Raw genomic sequence first — 17,511 nt, 5'->3', positions numbered from 1 at the left:
TGAGCTTTGGAAAAGGCTTAAATGATCAGTGACTAACAACAAATTTCGGTCTGTTCCTCATACAAACTTATCATTTGGCTTCAAATGTCTTGGAATTTAGTGCACAAGTTGTATGGACTACTTTTGTGGTGATTTTATGGTGTTTTTGTCCTTTTTTTTTTTTTTTGCTTGACAGTGCCGAATCATTATGTACTGTTGTTTTATGGCAAGAGCTGCATAATTATTCTTCGAAAATTCTACTTTTGTGTTCCACAGACATGATGGTGAGTAAATAAATGACAGAATCTTCATTTTTGGGTAATCTATTCCATTAAGTCTACTGTTTTCAGATTTTTTTTTTTTTTACATGAGAAATAGTTATCTTGGATGTGCCTCCTTTTAGAATTTCAGAATATATCCCAATTATGTCACAAATGGATACCAAAGTGGGCAGTGAAAAGTCGAAGATTTCAATTTTAGCATTAGTCAATAGCTATACATATTCTTACTGTATGTCAACAATTGATTTGTGTCCATTTTATTTCTCTGAAGGAACTGTAGGAAAACATTTGTGACAAACTTGATACTTAAATTAAACATAACTGAGAACACCATTGTGTCTCTGGTGCTACAAAAGATAAACCTTTCAGCAATGCAGTTTGTTTGAGATAACCTTCAAACTTTGCATATGTATGTTTTCTATATGCTTTTTGTTTAACTGAGACATGCATACTCATGACAGCATCACAGGAAGTTATAAACGCAACAAAGCTCTTATGTAAGACATCGAACAGATCCTGTTACCAGATTTACATGCGGTACACAGGACACACTCTCACTGCAGTGAGGTTTTGAACCCTGATCTTTCAATGTGACACACACACTGACGTAAACACTCTGTTCCAAAGTCCTTGTTGCTCGTGCAGCTCTGCCTCCTCATGTGCTATGCATTGTAAATTAAATAACATTACACAACAGTAAAAACAAACTTGAAAACAAAGTGCTGGCAAATTCGCTCCTCAGTTTTATGCACCTCCAACAATAGGGACACGTGAATGGAGCTTTATAACGATACTAACACTGTAGGACATCCGCCAACACTCTGTAGAGACTCATGGCTGTATGTGGTATTTTAATGAGCTTGTGGGGTTTATGTAAGTTAGTTTATTCTTCCACTGCTGTTACATCCAGAAGGGGTTTAGATGGTTTGCTTATAGATATCAAACAGCTGAATTTGATTAAAATCCAACTTCCTGCTAGACACACGCACATGCACATTTGCTATATCCCCTTCTGTCTTCTCCGTAAGAGCACTACAAATTTGAGAAACAGAAAATAAAGCATGGCAGAGGGAAAAACAGCCTCTCTCAGCAAATTCCCCAAGAGACAAAGAAACTGTGCAACTCACGGAGAGGAAAGGAGAGAGACGAGTGAGAAAAAAATCGATGATAGAAAAAGGATGAGAGCAGGAGAGAAAGACACCTGTTTAGATGACGAAGAGAAAGGTGTGAAAGAGAAAGACAGGAGCATACTCTACATTTTACAGCTGTTCCGCCAGTGTTGAAATGTGTCAGAAAGCAATTTATAACACTACAACACAATATTACAACACAATTACATTGTATTCTAAACATTTGCCACAAGGGGTGCTATCCATCTTTTTCCTGAACACGGAAGTGTTCCATAATGGATGTCTGTTTTCAGTTTCCAGTGTTTTCACTCACATCTGCATATATTCTTAGTGGATAATGTGATGTTTAGCATATTAACTGTGTAAAAATGGTCAAAAAAGCATGTGGCTCCATTGTGCAGATACTTATAGAGCTGCGATGACCATTTTTAGACCGTGCCTCATCCGTCACAGTTTATCAAGTGGGTGCATGACATGAAGCTATGAACAAGGAGGGTTATGTTGATATCAAAGTTTAGCCTGGACTAATTTTTGCTCAAACTAACACTTAAAATGTTTGTTCTCTGTCTGGGATGCTCATATTGGTAGTTTTGATCTTGCTATGGAGACCGTAACCAATAAACAGTCCAGCGGCAATTAGAATCATCATGGCAGTGCCCAGTGGTTAGTCAGGAAAACTATGGATTGCATGCATTAGTGTAAATGTTTTTCTTCTATGTTCAGTTTTCTATAAAGTAGGGAAGCATGGATATTTGGATGCAGTGATGGTGTATCAACAGTTTGAAGAGAATCTTGCTGAGAAAGTTGGTTAAAGATGAAGTCTGCTATTAGTCATGTGACAGAGAATAAGGAGTTAATCGACTCCTAATCCAACTCAGACACTGGTACCGGTGAGTGATTTTGCCCCTGGCCCCCCACAGCAGGGCCCTTCTCTGGGCCTCCTTAATATTTCACTTGAAAGTCTGGTGGGTCTGAACCCGTTCCCCTTGACTGTGCCTGGAAGTAGTGGTGCTGATCTCACTTTGGTTCCCTAAGACCCACATGCCACAACAGTGGTATCACATTTACCATGTTAAAGGGATAGTTCACCAAGAAATTGAAATTCTGACATCATTTACTCACCTTCATGTCATTCCAAACCTGTATGACTGTCTTTCTCCTGAATGTTTGGCTCAATCACCATTCACTTTCATGGTGATTGAGCCAATGCTGCAATTGCAATTCATGTTGCAATGGACATGAATGGTGAATGAGGCTATGCATCCCTAACATTCTGCCTAACATCTCCTTTTGTATTCCACTGAAAAGAGAAAGTCATAAAGGTTTGGAACAATCCCTTTAAATAATAACTCTTTCACCATACATTTCATAAACCCAAGGAGGGCAGTCTTTGAGCTGCTGGTGAAAAGCTGCTGGTTCTTTTGATGCCAATTTTCTGTTAATGTTGGACTTATTTTATAATGTGCTAGTGGAGAGAGTCACGTGACACCATGCGAGGTTCGGACATGTGAACAGCGAGCTCTGCGCACTCATAAACCGGTGAGATTCGATACACCCTGATCCTTAACTGTTCTAGGAAGACAATATGTCAAAGAATTCAAAATCCTCGGGCTCTGGAGATATTTAAAGACACTGACGTGCTCAAGCTGACACCCCTGACAAGGCCGCAGACCAGGAAAATCAAGGAGAATTGTTGAACTTGACGGCAATGCTGATGAAGGTCGTTGCTGACTTGGAGGATCTTGCTGTAATATACGTCGATTGATCACTGCCATGGAGACGAAATTCACTGAGGTGGTTACAAGAGTGGGAGATGTCGAGAAATAGATCGATTATCTGGAGTCATCGGAGAGGGAATTAGCTGCTAATCTGCTAGTGACATGGTGGATTTGGTGCACGTCTGGAAAAAGTTGGAGGATACGTAAAATTGTAGTCGGCGGAATAACGTCTGGATTGTTGGAATTCCTGAGGCCGAAGAAGGTCAAGATATGGTGAAATTCCTGGATGGGCTCCTTCCGAGTCTGCTCGACATAACAGGCCATAAGCTGGAAATCGAGCGAGCTCACAGGGTACCGGTTTGTCGATCTGCTGAGGGAGACAGGCCCCGATCAATTCTGGCCAAATTTCTGAGATCATCTGATAAAGATCTTGTGTTATGCGAGGCGAGGAGTAAAAGAAGGATTTTTTTGGAAGAACCACAGCATTTTCTTGTTCCCAGACTTTGCGAATTCGACAAGAGAGAAACTTGATAGTTTCAAGGAATGCAAGAAACTCTTACATCAATGTAAGGTCGCTTTTGCACTGATGTTCCTGGCCAAATTGAGAATAGATGCTAAGGATGGCCACAAAATATTTACATGTCCTCAACAAGCGATGTCCTTCATAAAGTCAATGGAGTGAGTAGTTGTTTTGTGGTACTCACGTTGCAGCCATGTAAGCCTGACGCACTGAACATTCACTTGACCGTCCAAGGAAACTGAGTGCCTTTTTCGTTTCTTGTTGTGCTGGTTCCGCCTAGCGACTGGAGTTTGTTTTGTGAAGTAACACTCCTTCAGGACAGTGTTGTGGATGAATCTGCACATTCTTTGTGCTTATGCCTCCTATTGGGTGGAGTTTGTTTTGTGGAGTATTTCTTGCAAGACATTGGAGTGATTAAGTTATTTGTTGCACTCATGTAACAGCCGAATGGGCCGGCTCACTGAACATTCGTTTGACTGTCCGAGGAAACTGAACGGACTTTTTGTTTTTGCTGGTTCCGCTGGCGGCTGGAGTTTGTTTTGTGGAGGAACACACCTTTGGGACAGTTATGTGGAGGAATCTATATGTTCTTTGTGTTTATTCTGCCTATTGGCTGGAGTTTGCTTTATAGATTACCTTCTGTTATGTAATTCTGTCTCACAAAATCTGCATAGAAACACCGGACTTGAGCAATCCAACGGCAAAGTTGTCACGGGGGCTCTCGTAGGTGTACATTAACTATTTGAGTTTAGAGGAATGGATGCCAGTTGGCGCTCTCGTGCGTGGGGTTAATGCGCACATTTTTCTTTTTTCTGTTTGTTTGGTTCGGTGGGAAGTTTGGGGTTTGATTGTTGCACTAATGTTGGAATGTGGTCTTTACAATTTTATTTTTGACACACAATCTATTTTTTCTAATATGTCAAATGTTAATATGAGTGGATTGTCTCTCTCCACATGGAATGTGTTGGGGCACCCCACAAAAAGAAGGAAGGTTATTTCTCTTCTTAAACATAAGAAATATGATATAGTGTTTCTTCAAGAAATGCATCTTTCCCTGCACAAAGCTGAAAAATTTGGGAAGATATGGGGTGGACATGTTTTCTTTAGTGCTGGCTCAAGTAAGAGCAGGGGAGTCATTACACTGACAAGTAAGCATCCACAATTCAAATATCTCAAACTGATTAAAGATAAATTAGGAGGAGTCATTATTGTTTAAGCAGAAATTCAGGGGCAAAGTCTTATTTTGGCTAATATATACGCACCTAATGCTGATGATCAGGGCTTTTTTATAGATCTTGAAAGGATGTTGCAAACCGCTGGCACCCCTCATGATATAATATTGGGAGGAGACTTTAATCTTTTGATGGACTCAGTCCTTAATCATAGTGAAGCAAAAGTGTGTAAGGTCTTACAGATATTTGGAGACTTTTGAACCCATCTGATAGGCACTATACATTTTTTTCATCAGACCATAAGATTTATTCTAGAATATATATATATATATTATAATTAAGTCCCTCATTTCATCTGTTGTTGATTGCTCAATTGGAAACATTTTAGCCTCAGATCACGCCCTTGTGAGTTTAGAGGTGTTGCCACATATGGAGAAAAGGAAATCATATAGTTTGCGCTTTAATGTATCCCTTTTGCAAAACCCTGAATTCCAACAAATGTTACAGGCTGAAATCAATGTTTATATGGAGACCAACTGGTCCTCAGTGTCCTCTGTGGGCGTGGCTTGGGAGGCACTTAAAGCAGTTCATCAAAAAATCCAAAGCACGAGAACTTGTGGAGTTGGAAGGGAATATTAAAAGTGCCGAGGAAGAGCTGAAGTGCCAAATGTCGTCTGATGGCCTCAGAGAATTGACCTGATTGGAATACAGATATAATATTATTTTGTCGCGGAAGGTGGAGTTTTGACTATTCAGGGCAAGACAGTCATAATTTGAGTCAGAGGACAAAGCAGGAAAACTTCTGGCTAGATATATAAAGCAGAGAGAGTCTTTTTCTACCATTACCTCAATGAAATCTGCTGGTGGTGAAATATTTACCTCAGCCATTGATATTAATAATGCTTTTAAAGAATTCTATCTTGATCTCCTTAGTTCCATGTCTTTGTCTATGATGAAGATATTAGAAACTTTGTGGAACCATTAAAACTCCCTAAACTGACAAATGAGCAAAAAAATTATCTTGCTTCTGAGATAACCTTGGAGGAGTTTGGCGAGGTAATTAAAGCCTTGCCTACAGGCAAGGCTCCGGGGCCAGATAGCTTTGCCGCTGAGTTTTTTTAGATCTTATGCTACAGAACTGGCTCCACTTTTGCTAGAAGTTTATACGGAATCATTAAAGAATGGAAAGCTTCCACCAACCATGACGCAAGCCCGGATCAGTCTGATTCTTAAAAAGGACAAAGATCCAAGCGAGAGTAAGAGTTACTTTCCAATTTCCCTGATCTAGCTAGACATTAAAATATTGTCAAAAATTTGGCTAACCGATTAAGTTATGACATCTCTTATACATATAGATCAGGTGGTGTTTTTTCGGGGCCGTAACTCTTCTGATAACATTAGGCGCTTCATCAATATCGTGTGGTCAGTGGCGAATGATCAGACTCCGGTCGCTGCCATCTCACTTGATGGCGAAAATGCATTTTTTATGGTAGAATGGGATTATTTTTTTAAGATTTTGGAAATGTTTTGGGAATATTTTTATTGGATGGATTAAGTTACTTTATAGAAACCTGGTAGCGGCGATACAAACAAATGGATTAATTTCAGATTACTTTACTCTGGATAGGGGCACCCGGCAAGGTTGTCCTCTTTCCCCATTATTGTTCTGTCATGCCCTGGAACCATTAGCAGCCGCGATAAGAAAGGAGGATGATTTTCCAGGGGTGATGGTGGGAGGTGTAGCTCATAAACTTTTGCTTCATGCAGATTATATTTTATTATTTGTCTTTGACCCTGCTAGATCTATGCCTTGCCTTCACGAAATGATTCATTCGTTTTCTATGAGCTTTGGCTCTGACAGCATACTGCCCGGTAACGGCTTTTCAGCCAGGTGACTTTCAGTGGCCCAAACAGGGCATTAAGTATTTGGGTATTTTATTCCTAGCAAATTTGTGTGAGTTAATTTTGACCCTTTAATAAAAGGTTTTCGAGTGATGTGGGCAGGTGGGCTTCATTACATTTATTGATGATTGGGATGGTTAATGTTATTTATATGAATTGCATTCCAAAATTCAACTACCTGCTACAGTTTCTCCCTATAGATATCTCCCTCTCTTATTTCAAGCAATTTGTTAGCATAGCGAAGTCCTTCATTTGGAATGGTAAACGTCCCAGATTACATTTCAGTAAGCTGCATAGGCCGATTGACAAAGGTAGGCTAGGCCTACTCAAGATTTTGTTTTATTATTACGGTCTCAGACATTTGGCTCATTGGTCGCTTCCACCTGAGAAAGCCCCTCCCTGGTTTTATACTGAACAGGAAGTTCTTGCCCCTATTTCGCCACTACAAAGCCTTTCTATCAAACTAAACGGAGAAGTTAAGTTACACCCAATTATTTTACATTTGCACTCGGTATGGACAAAAGTGTCCAGAGTGTTTAATTCGGACAATTATTTAAATGTTGCCTTGAGCATATGGCTGAACCCAAAATTATGTATTAATAAGTCCTCTTTCTGCTGGTCAGAGTGGATTGTGAGGGGGTTAATACATTCTGTGACCTATATAGTTCAACATTTTGGGATTCCCAGATCTCAGTTCTTTAGGTATTTACAGCTGTGCCACATGCTCTGTTCTATTTTTGGGAGTAGCATACACCCCCCTAAAGTGGCAGACAAACTGGGAGGGGTGATTACTGCTTTTGGAAAAGGTCATGAGGCATCAGTGTATTACTCCCTGCTAATTCAGTGTCTGGGGGACAGAGCTTTAACTTCTATCAAGAGATTATGGGAGAAAGATTTAAACTTGGTATTGGAGGAGGGAGTGTAGGCTAGGTATGTGTACTATACACAATATGCATATTTTCTGTACGCACAAATGTACAGTACCTACTACAAAATGCCAAAAGGTGCAGAATACAACCAGAGAGCACACATCATGGAATATTATATCCAGTGGTGATTTCTCAGGGCCAGCAAAGCCTTCTCTGCTGGCCTAACATGCCAAATAAATAAATATTTTTCATCCTTTCATTCTCAATCACCTTTTTGCCTATGTATTTTTAATCACTTTCCACTCTTAATTAATCTACAAACAAATAGAGAAAAACGAAAAGTTTATCCAGTCAGAATTTATTCCCTGATGTCACAAATCGCATGCCCGAATCCAAAGCAGCGTATGAGTCTGAGCTCCACCCCGTCAGGCCTTCAGAATTTCTTCAGAATCCATTAACAGTGCAAATGAATGGGCAACTAAAGTCAGATTATCAGATTCATCAGCCAATCAGATTGATTTATTTGTTCTAAAGTCAGATCATCAGATTCATCAGCCAATCAGATTGATTTATTTGTTCTTGGTGGGTGTAATCTTTAGGATATGTCCTGGTCGAGGCCTTCTAGCTGGCCTTGGGTGCCGCAATCACGCTTTAAGTTATGTACGTAATTCAAGAGCGAAAAGCGTAAAATCAAGCTGTCTGACGAGTCGCTGTCATCACTGCTGGTATTGCCATTGAGAAAGAGATCCTTATGGATTTAAAAACAAGAGATGTTCTGCATGACCGTGTGATTGCTTAATTTATTAAACAGGAAAGGAGGACTGATTTTCACTTCAAGTAAATTGGTAAGTGCTTTTTGCATTGTTATATCAGGAATTTTCTAAGTGTAAATTAGACTGCTGGAGCATTCAGTGTCGGATTAAGTTTTGAAAAGTAGTGCTGCATTCCATTCAACACGGAAAGTCGGATTTTACAACTTCCTACTAGGAATAGTGCAATGGAATGCATCTTTAAGTCAGAATTACAACTTGTAGGCTCGGGCAGAAATTCTCGACTCTGATTTCGACAAGATTATAATTATAATTTTCTTTATTTATCACACATTATACATTTGCACATATACAGTGAAATTCTTCTTTTTCACATATCCCAGCTAGGCTGGGGTCAGAGTGCAGGGTCAGCCATGATACGGCGCCCCTGGAGCAGATAGGGTCAAGGGCCTTGCTCAAGGGCCCAACAGTGGCATCTTGGCGGTGCTGGGGCTTGAACTCCTGACCTTCTGATCAGTAACCCAGAGCCTTAACCGCTGAGCTACCACTGCTCCCTGCAGGTGCATGATGTCACACAAACATGTCGACACTCAGGGAGATATACAAAGTAAGTGATAAACATTCACTTTATTAAGTAATATCGATAAATGAGTTTGTTTCCACATTACATGATATTAAAGCTTGTTTAACAAACGCCTGCAGAAACAGATGTATAAAACATGGTAAATTATCATCTCTTTTGATAATCGTACACCTGTAGCACAAATGCTAGCGCTGCAGCATTGTTTATCAGTTGGGTTGCTAGGAGACATCTCTAATGAGAGTCAAACCCCTGCTAAGCTAACGGGAGCATTGCAGTTTTGTTTCCTTAAACGTCATCTTCCGAATATCAGGGAATGGAATGCATTTATGGTCGGAGATATCAAGTAGGAATATCCCACATCCAACTTGAATGGAATGCAGCATAACCGTGTACCCTGACGAAACTAAATTTATTGCAAGCAACATTTAAATTGCAAATATTATTAGATAGACTTTTCCAGGTATTATAGACTTCCTTGGTAGATTCATATGAAAAATTATGATTTTTGAATGTCTGTTCAGGAGATGTTCATTTCACAAAACAGTCATTCTCTGTAGTTAAAATTAGGCTTGCTTGAGCAGTAAGTGTTGTTTCAAGTTCTGGCTTTCGTGTGTGGACGTGTTTTTAAAATGGCAATTGGTATTACTAGTTAGCTGCGACATAATGTATGATGCCCAAAGCCATAGGGTGTCTTATTCATTGTGAAACTGTGTTTTCTTAATGGCATGAATCACACTGAAGGCCTAGACTGTAAATGCATGGTCCGCCACTGACTATATCCCACAGTGCAATGTGCTCAATTTGACCAAAAGTTATATCAAAATTTATTATTTTAAAAAAAAATCTTTTTCTGGACTTATTACTTGATCAATCATTAATTGATTGCCAAAAGTACAACATTTAATTAAAAATGCTAAATAACCATATTTATGTCTGAGATAATAACTGTAAGGCACTTTCTACTGCATGCTGAAATCGAAAACATGTAACATATAGAGGTCATGTGACAATATAGTATAATACAGTTTGAAACATTTTACATTTCAAACTGCATATTATACTTTTAAATAGTAGGCCATATACAGTACATACTGCATAGTATCATACCATTTCGAACACAACCAAAGAAAGAAAGAAATCACATCATGCAAATGATTCTTTCAATGTATGAATGCTGACCCACACAGACAGATGACTAAGCACATACAGTAAGTGCAAATGCAAGAGTGAAAAGAAAGGTACAAGGGAGATGAAAGAGTGACCAGACACAGAGACACTGTAGGTTTAAGGTATGTATGGTACCTGACCTGACGGCTTGTACAGCAGTGGTCTGGCACATATTTTAACAGCTGCAAGGGATTTCCATTGTAAAATCAGCTGACTGAAAGCAGCACTTGTAGCCAGTGGTGGGCTACTCTCTGTAAGCCATTATGTTATTGGAGGAGCAGATTAAGGCAGTTATGTCCTTGACAGCCAGCTTTACACTCATCAAGAGCAGGAACTTGAGCCTGGGATTCTGGAAGTTGGCAGTCCAGAGCTCAGCATATGAATGCCAGACCATCGTCTACAGTCGCTCTCTCCAACTCTCTCATCTGTCCTGGACTCAAGCCAGTGCATGGCTTCTATGGAGCATGGTGGTCCAGTCCAAATATCTAATATATCTAATCTAAAGCCTTAAACAGCCTTAAACATCCTCAATCCAGCACTTTTTGAAGTCACGTAAACATTACTGTAATCATGAAAGATTTAGGTAGGTAACTGAAGCAGAAGGATGAAGAGATTATTGAGTCCTCTGTACCTACAATTACATTAATTCACTGCACAGACGCTTTCATCCAAAGCGACTTACATTATAGTGCATTCAAAGTATACATATCAGAATCATATACATATCAAACTTACATTCTTTTCTGTATATTTGGCTGTTAACTATACAAAGAATACATCTTCAGCAGCTTTGTGAATATGTAGAAATAAGGAATTGTAGTGCAGTGGTTCTCAACTGGTTTTGTTTCAGGAACCAGACTGGACATTAAGTGGCAACCCAACACAGCACCAAAATTTTAAGTGACAAAATGTCCTTAAAATCAAACATTAAAGTTATTAATAATACCATAAACTGCTTAAAGGGATAGTTTGCCCAAAAATGAAAATTCTGTCATCATTCACCCTCTTGTTGTTTCATACCTATATTACTTTATTTCCTCTGTAGATCAAAACAGGAGATGTTAGGCAGCATGTTAGCATCAATCTCCATTCACTTTCATTGCATTTTTCATACAATAAAAGTGAATTGAGACTGAGGTTAACTATTTAAATCTGCTTCTGTGTTCCATGTAGGACAGAAAGTTGGGATTTGGAACAATAACATTTGTGGGTGAACTATCTTTTTAAGCCCAATAATACGCATAATAATTATAAGGACAGAGACTGAATAGGATAATAGACAGTTTTGTAAATGCATAAAGCAGAAGTGTGATTAACCAGCCTAATGGACCCTTTTCACACTTTCACATTTTCAAACACAGAAGTAAACGATTGCACAGTAAACTTCGATAGCGGTGAATGGGAGTGAATGGAAGACAACGGCAAATATAATATTTGCTTACCGATTTGCTCCAACTTCAATCGGAAAATGGCACTATAACGTTTCAGGAAACTTTCCAAATGGAAAAAAAAAATAGAAAGTGATGGATTACAACAGTCAGAAGAGAGAAGATGACAAAATTTACTGTCACTCTCTCTTGTAGCTGTGTTAGAAACCGCATTGCATCTGTGGTAACTCGTTCTTTTAAATCTAATTCCAGGGTTATATAATACAGATATATAATATGTTAACACATGCACATGTAACATGTATTACATTCCAAATGAGGTTTCAATAAATAACAATGAATATTTGTTGACGCATTTGTTCATCTTGGAATTCTCTGGCTCTTGTTGCCTTCACTGGTGATTTAAATATCAGTACAAAAGGATTTATTTGTTGCAAATATCACTCCATGTTGCTATAATTCACTATCATTATAGGGCTTAATTGAAGTTTTTCTTCATTTAAACAGTGCATTTGTGAGTGTTTCTTACAACACTACCATCAGGACATTTAAAACAGAAAAATTAGTTGATTTTATTTATTCACTATTCTTAATAATGTTTTTCCCACGCACATTCACTTGAACCACTCAGGCAATGTCAATGGTATGGCCCATTTTAGGGGTGGCCCAGATAACAACATAAAATCAAACAGAGCTATAGACATGTACATATTTACAATTAAAGCTTCATATTATGAGTACATTCTACGACCCCCCCAACATCTTGTTTTGACTTCCTTTGGTGGGGTTCAAGCCTTGATTAGGGGGGTCAAACCCCCTGTAATTTGCACCCTAGATTAAAGTGAAAACAGGCCAACCTGTTTCTCGCTGGTGCGAGGACAGAACAGGTGGTTTGAAGGGCTTTTTACTCACCGCCCCTGTATGGTTTCCAGGTGTAGAACTTCCCCCGGAAAGGAACACTGTCAAAGTACGAGCACTGAATTTCCCGAAAATCCTGAGATCCGGCCGGGCACTCCTAACCCACACACAATCACACATAAATCCGTCTGTCTGGCAAATCTTCTTTTGGAGAACAATGTCAGACTTTATGCCATGACACTAGCTTTACTTTTTTTCATGCATTCCATATTTTACTCAAATGGATTCCAATACTCAGCATCAGCTTCAGTTTTGCAAACACTTTGAAATGTAGATGATATGAACAGAATCTATCCTCAAACCAAGTAAACTCTTTACAAGTGGGATACATGTTAATTTGTAAGCTTAACACATACAGGATTGGAATCAGTAAGTGATGTGTGGCTTTCAAACTCACATCAATGTTGCAGGATCTGAATCGCTTCCTCTCGCCCAGACAATATTTTCCTCCAACCGTTGGCCTGCATCCACACAAGCACAGGCATCAGAAACATCTGAGTGCAATTTCAATGCAACTCTCAATTACACAATCACTTCAGCTCAAGACCACTTCAGCCAGACGTCTTCTGTCTGCCTGTCTATCTGTTAGTTTTTCCCATTTTCTCTGGCATGTTGTCAGACTTGGTTCATCGAGTACAACAGGCTGAGAGTTAGAACATCGTGAATCATCAAATCACTCAAATACATCAAGACAGAAGAATGAGATGGAACAAATGAAGTCCTGCTTGTGACACTGGCTTTGTTCCGAATAGCATACTAACATACTACTCTTATTATTCCTGAGTATGTAGTATGCGTCCTGTGCACAGTATGCTAATTTTCAAGGCAATTTTGCCAAAACATGAATGAATGAATGAATGTTACATTTATATAGCCCTTTTCTGACACTACACTCAAAGTGCTTTACACAGTGAACAGAATACATGGTATATAACAGAGCACACTGCACAGAATACTAAATGCCACAATGCAATGTGCACGACTTGATCTTCCATTTTCCATTTTTTGTGTTACGAACAAATTAATCACAGATGCAATTTTTAACATCTCTTTTTTGACTCATTATTTGATCTGGCTGATATGAATTAAGATATTTTAACACATAATTTGATTAAAAATACAAAATAGTCATCTTTATTTCAAGATGATAACTTGATGCCACTCACAGGCCACACAATGATGTCATGTGACAACAATGTATTATACTACTGTTAGAAGTATTTATCATAGAATAATAACTTAACTTAGAATTTAAGTTAAAGTGATAGTTCACCCAAAAATCTTCATTTGTGTTCTGCAGAAGAAAGAACGTCATACACATCTGGGATGGCATGAGGGTGAGTAAGTGATCAAAGAATTTTCATTTTTGGGTGAACTTTTCCTTTAACAGTGTTTACATTGCAGTATACAGCAAGTAGTAATCTAGTATTCCGTTTTGAACAAAGCCATTCACAAAATGTGTCCGCTAATGATCTATCGCTCAGTCCTCATTTAATAAATTACATGACCTTGACCCACCTGGGACTGTCACAGTGGCGAATGGAGGATGAGACTCCACCCCCACAGGTGCGACTACACTCCTCCCATGGAGACCAATGGCCCCACCCACCGTCAACACCCTCCGGGCGAGTTCCATACGGAACACATAATCTTTTGTAGCACCACTAAGGAGAAAATATCATAAATACACATATGGTATTACAGTTTAAAAGCCATTACTCAAATTTGCATGTTGTTAGAAGCACCATACACATGCAAAAGCATTTCATTATCAACCAAGATAATGTGTTATCTGCTTATCATGCCAAAAAAAACTTTTTCTTTAAGGCTGTTGGATCGCTCTCTTTCCTGAGTCTTGACATAGCTGTGTTCTGGTATTCCGGGCGTACTCCAAGATCTCTCTGTGCTTACCCCTTTCTCAATGGTGCTGGTCTGACAGATGGTGCCCTCGGCAGCCGGGATGCTACTGGTGATGCAGCGGTTCCCTTTACTCATGCACCACAACTCACTGCACACTTCCTGAACACAAACACAAAAGCCACTCAACAAATCAACTCCAGAAAATGTAGAATAAATAGACTTTAAGAAAACATTATGTTCTAAGTGAAGAAGCTGAAGAATTGAAAACAAACTCCAAAGCTTGTCCTTCGCAAAAAAAATTGTCAAAGACAACATGAAACGGCACTCGCATAAAATTATACTACTGTAATGTGACATATTTCCAAGTGCAACGGGATATTCAAATGTAGGGCAGGACTTGATTTTATCAATGGGAATTGATAATGATTAGATCATGAAAAGTTTTAGTCGCGTCACTACATGGCAAGTGGTTAGAGGGGAGGGGTTGAAAAATAAAAGGCCTTGGTGACATCAGTTGAAAAGGAAAATTGTTTCAAAGGCAAAGTAAATGATTACATTATGATGAATTTTTAGTTGGAATACATGCACCAAAAATAGTTCATAAGACCAGGAATGTTTGTAATTACAATTTTTTATTAAATCTTACAATAATAAAGAAAAGCAAAAACATATATATATATATATATATATATATATATATATATATATATATATATATACTACTGTTCAAAAGTTTGGGGTCACTTGATCTTAATGATCTCATGATCTTAAAAACCTTCTGATCTGAAGGCGTATGCTTAAATGTTTGAAATTAGTTTTGTAAACAAAAACATAATGCCAACATATTAATTTATTTAATTACAATATAAAATATAAAATAGTATTGATTTATTTTGCATTTTTTTAGTCACAACATAATTCCAATATTTCCATTTCTATTATTTAATAGTTTTGATGACTTTACTATTATTCTAAAATGTGAGAATTTTTTTTATAAAGAATGAGTAAGTGACCCTAAACTTTTGAATGGTAGTGTATATATATATATATATATATATATATATATATATATATATATATATATATATATATAAACAACATTTAAACCCCACAACCACCCCTCCCCCTCCCAATCCCCACCCCCCAAACAAACATCCCCATGGTCACACATACAGAAAAAAAAGCAAACAAACACACAAACAAAAATATACAGTTGTGCTCAAAAGCTTGCATACCCTGGCAGAAATTGTGAAATTTTGGCATTGATTTTGAAAATATGACTGATCATGCAAAAAAACTGTCTTTTATTTAAGGATAGTGATCATATGAAGCCATTTATTATCACATAGTTGTTTGGCTCCTTTTTAAATCATAATGGTAACAGAAATCACCCAAATGGCCCTGATCAAAATTTTACACACCCTTGAATGTTTGGCCTTGTAACAGACACACAAGGTGACACACACCTTGGCAATTTAAATAGCAATTAAAGGATAATTTCCCACACCTGTGGCTTTTTAAATTGCAATTAGTGTCTGTGTATAAATAGTCAATAAGTTTGTTAGCTCTCACGTGGATGCACTGAGCAGGCTTGATACTGAGCCATGGAGAGCAGAAAAGAACTGTCAAAAGACCTACGTAACAGGGTAATGGAACTTTATAAAGATGGAAAAGGATATAAAAATATATATCCAAAGCCTTGAAAATGCCAGTCAGTACTGTTCAATCACTTATTAAGAAGTGGAAAATTCGGGGATCTCTTGATAACAAGCCAAGGTCAGGTAGACCAAGAAAGATTTCAGCCACAACTGCCAAAAGAATTGTTCAGGATACAAAGAAAAACCCACAGGTAACCTCAGGAGAAATACAGGCTGCTCTGGAAAAAGACGGTGTGGTTGTTTCAAGGAGCAACAGACACATTTGCTGGGAATAAAATGCCCAAATACTTTATAGCCTGTTTGGGCCACTGGAAGGCGTCCGGCTGGAAAGCCATTACTGGGCAGTACGCTGTCAGAGCCAAAGCTTCGGATTTAGACCAATTAACTCTGTATCCTGAGAATTTAGAAAAGGAATTAATAATTCTGTAGAGGCAAGACATAGATCTAGTGGGGTCGGAGACGAATACTAAAATATTATCTGCGTAAAGCAAAAACTTATGCGCCACACCTCCCGCCACCACCCCTGGAAAATCATCTTCCCTTCTTATCATGGCTGCTAATGGTTCCAGTGCTAGACAGAACAATAATGGGGAAAGAGGGCAACCCTGCCGGGTGCCCCTATCCAGAGTAAAATAATCTGAAATTTATCAATTTGTTTGTACCACCGCTACCGGGTGTCTATAAATTAACTTAATCCATCCAATAAAAGTATTCCCAAACCTGTATATTTCCAAAATCTTGAAAAGATAATCCCATTCTACCATATCAAATGCCTTTTCAGTGTCAAGTGAGATGACAGTGACCAGAGTCTGCTCATTCACCACTGACCACAAAATATTGATGAGATGCCTAATGTTGTAAGAAGAGCTGCGGCCCCGAATGAACCCCACCTGATCTATATGTATAAGAGATGTCATATCTTTACATAATCGGTTAGCCAAAAATTTTGACAATATTTTAATGTCTAGCTGGATCAGGGAAATTGGATGGTAACTCTTACACTTGCTTGGATCTTTGTCCTTTTTAAGAATCAGACTGATCCGAGCTTGTGTCATGGTTGGCGGAAGCTTTCCATTCTTTAATGATTCTGTATAAAATTCTAGCAAAAGTGGAGCCAATTCTGTAGCATAAGATCTAAAAAACTCAGCGGCAAAGCCATCCTTGCCTGTAGGCAATGCCCTAATTACCCCGCCAAGCTCCTTCAAGGTTATCAGTTTAGGGAGTTCTAATGGTTCCACAAATTTCTAATATCCTCATCAGTAGAAGAAGATGTGGAACTACAGAGATCAAGATAGAATTGTTTAAAAGCATTATTAATATCAATGGCCGAGGTAAATATTTCACCACCAGCAGATTTCACTGAGGGAATGGTAGAAAAAGACTCTCTCTGTTTTATATATCTAGCCAAAAGCTTCCCTGCTTTGTCGCCCGAATAGCCAAAACTTCACCTTACGTGACAAAATAGCATTATACCTGTATTTCAATCGGGTCAATTCTCTGAGGCCATCAGACGACATTCGGCGCTTCAGCTCTACCTCAGTACTTTTAATATTCTCTTCCAACTCCACGAGTTCTCGTGCTTTGGATTTTTTGATG

General features: G+C 38.6%; 1 protein-coding gene across 1 annotated transcript in view; it reads right to left on the bottom strand.

Annotated features, from left to right (window-relative positions):
• Positions 1-17,511, bottom strand: part of LOC127424400 (A disintegrin and metalloproteinase with thrombospondin motifs 10-like) — an 83,372-nt gene that overhangs the window by 33,458 nt on the left and 32,403 nt on the right. Inside the window, exons 12-15 of the mRNA XM_051669574.1 lie at positions 14,309-14,416; positions 13,916-14,061; positions 12,795-12,858; positions 12,392-12,494 (exon numbers count right to left, since the gene is read on the bottom strand). Coding sequence (XP_051525534.1) covers positions 12,392-12,494; positions 12,795-12,858; positions 13,916-14,061; positions 14,309-14,416 — 421 coding nt within the window. The remainder of the gene's footprint in view (positions 1-12,391; positions 12,495-12,794; positions 12,859-13,915; positions 14,062-14,308; positions 14,417-17,511) is intronic.

Source organism: Myxocyprinus asiaticus, chromosome 33 (genome assembly GCF_019703515.2).
Source record: "Myxocyprinus asiaticus isolate MX2 ecotype Aquarium Trade chromosome 33, UBuf_Myxa_2, whole genome shotgun sequence".
Lineage (NCBI taxonomy): Eukaryota > Metazoa > Chordata > Actinopteri > Cypriniformes > Catostomidae > Myxocyprinus > Myxocyprinus asiaticus.
The sequence above is the reverse complement of the archived record's forward strand: the minus strand, read 5'-3'. Positions and strand labels throughout refer to the sequence as shown.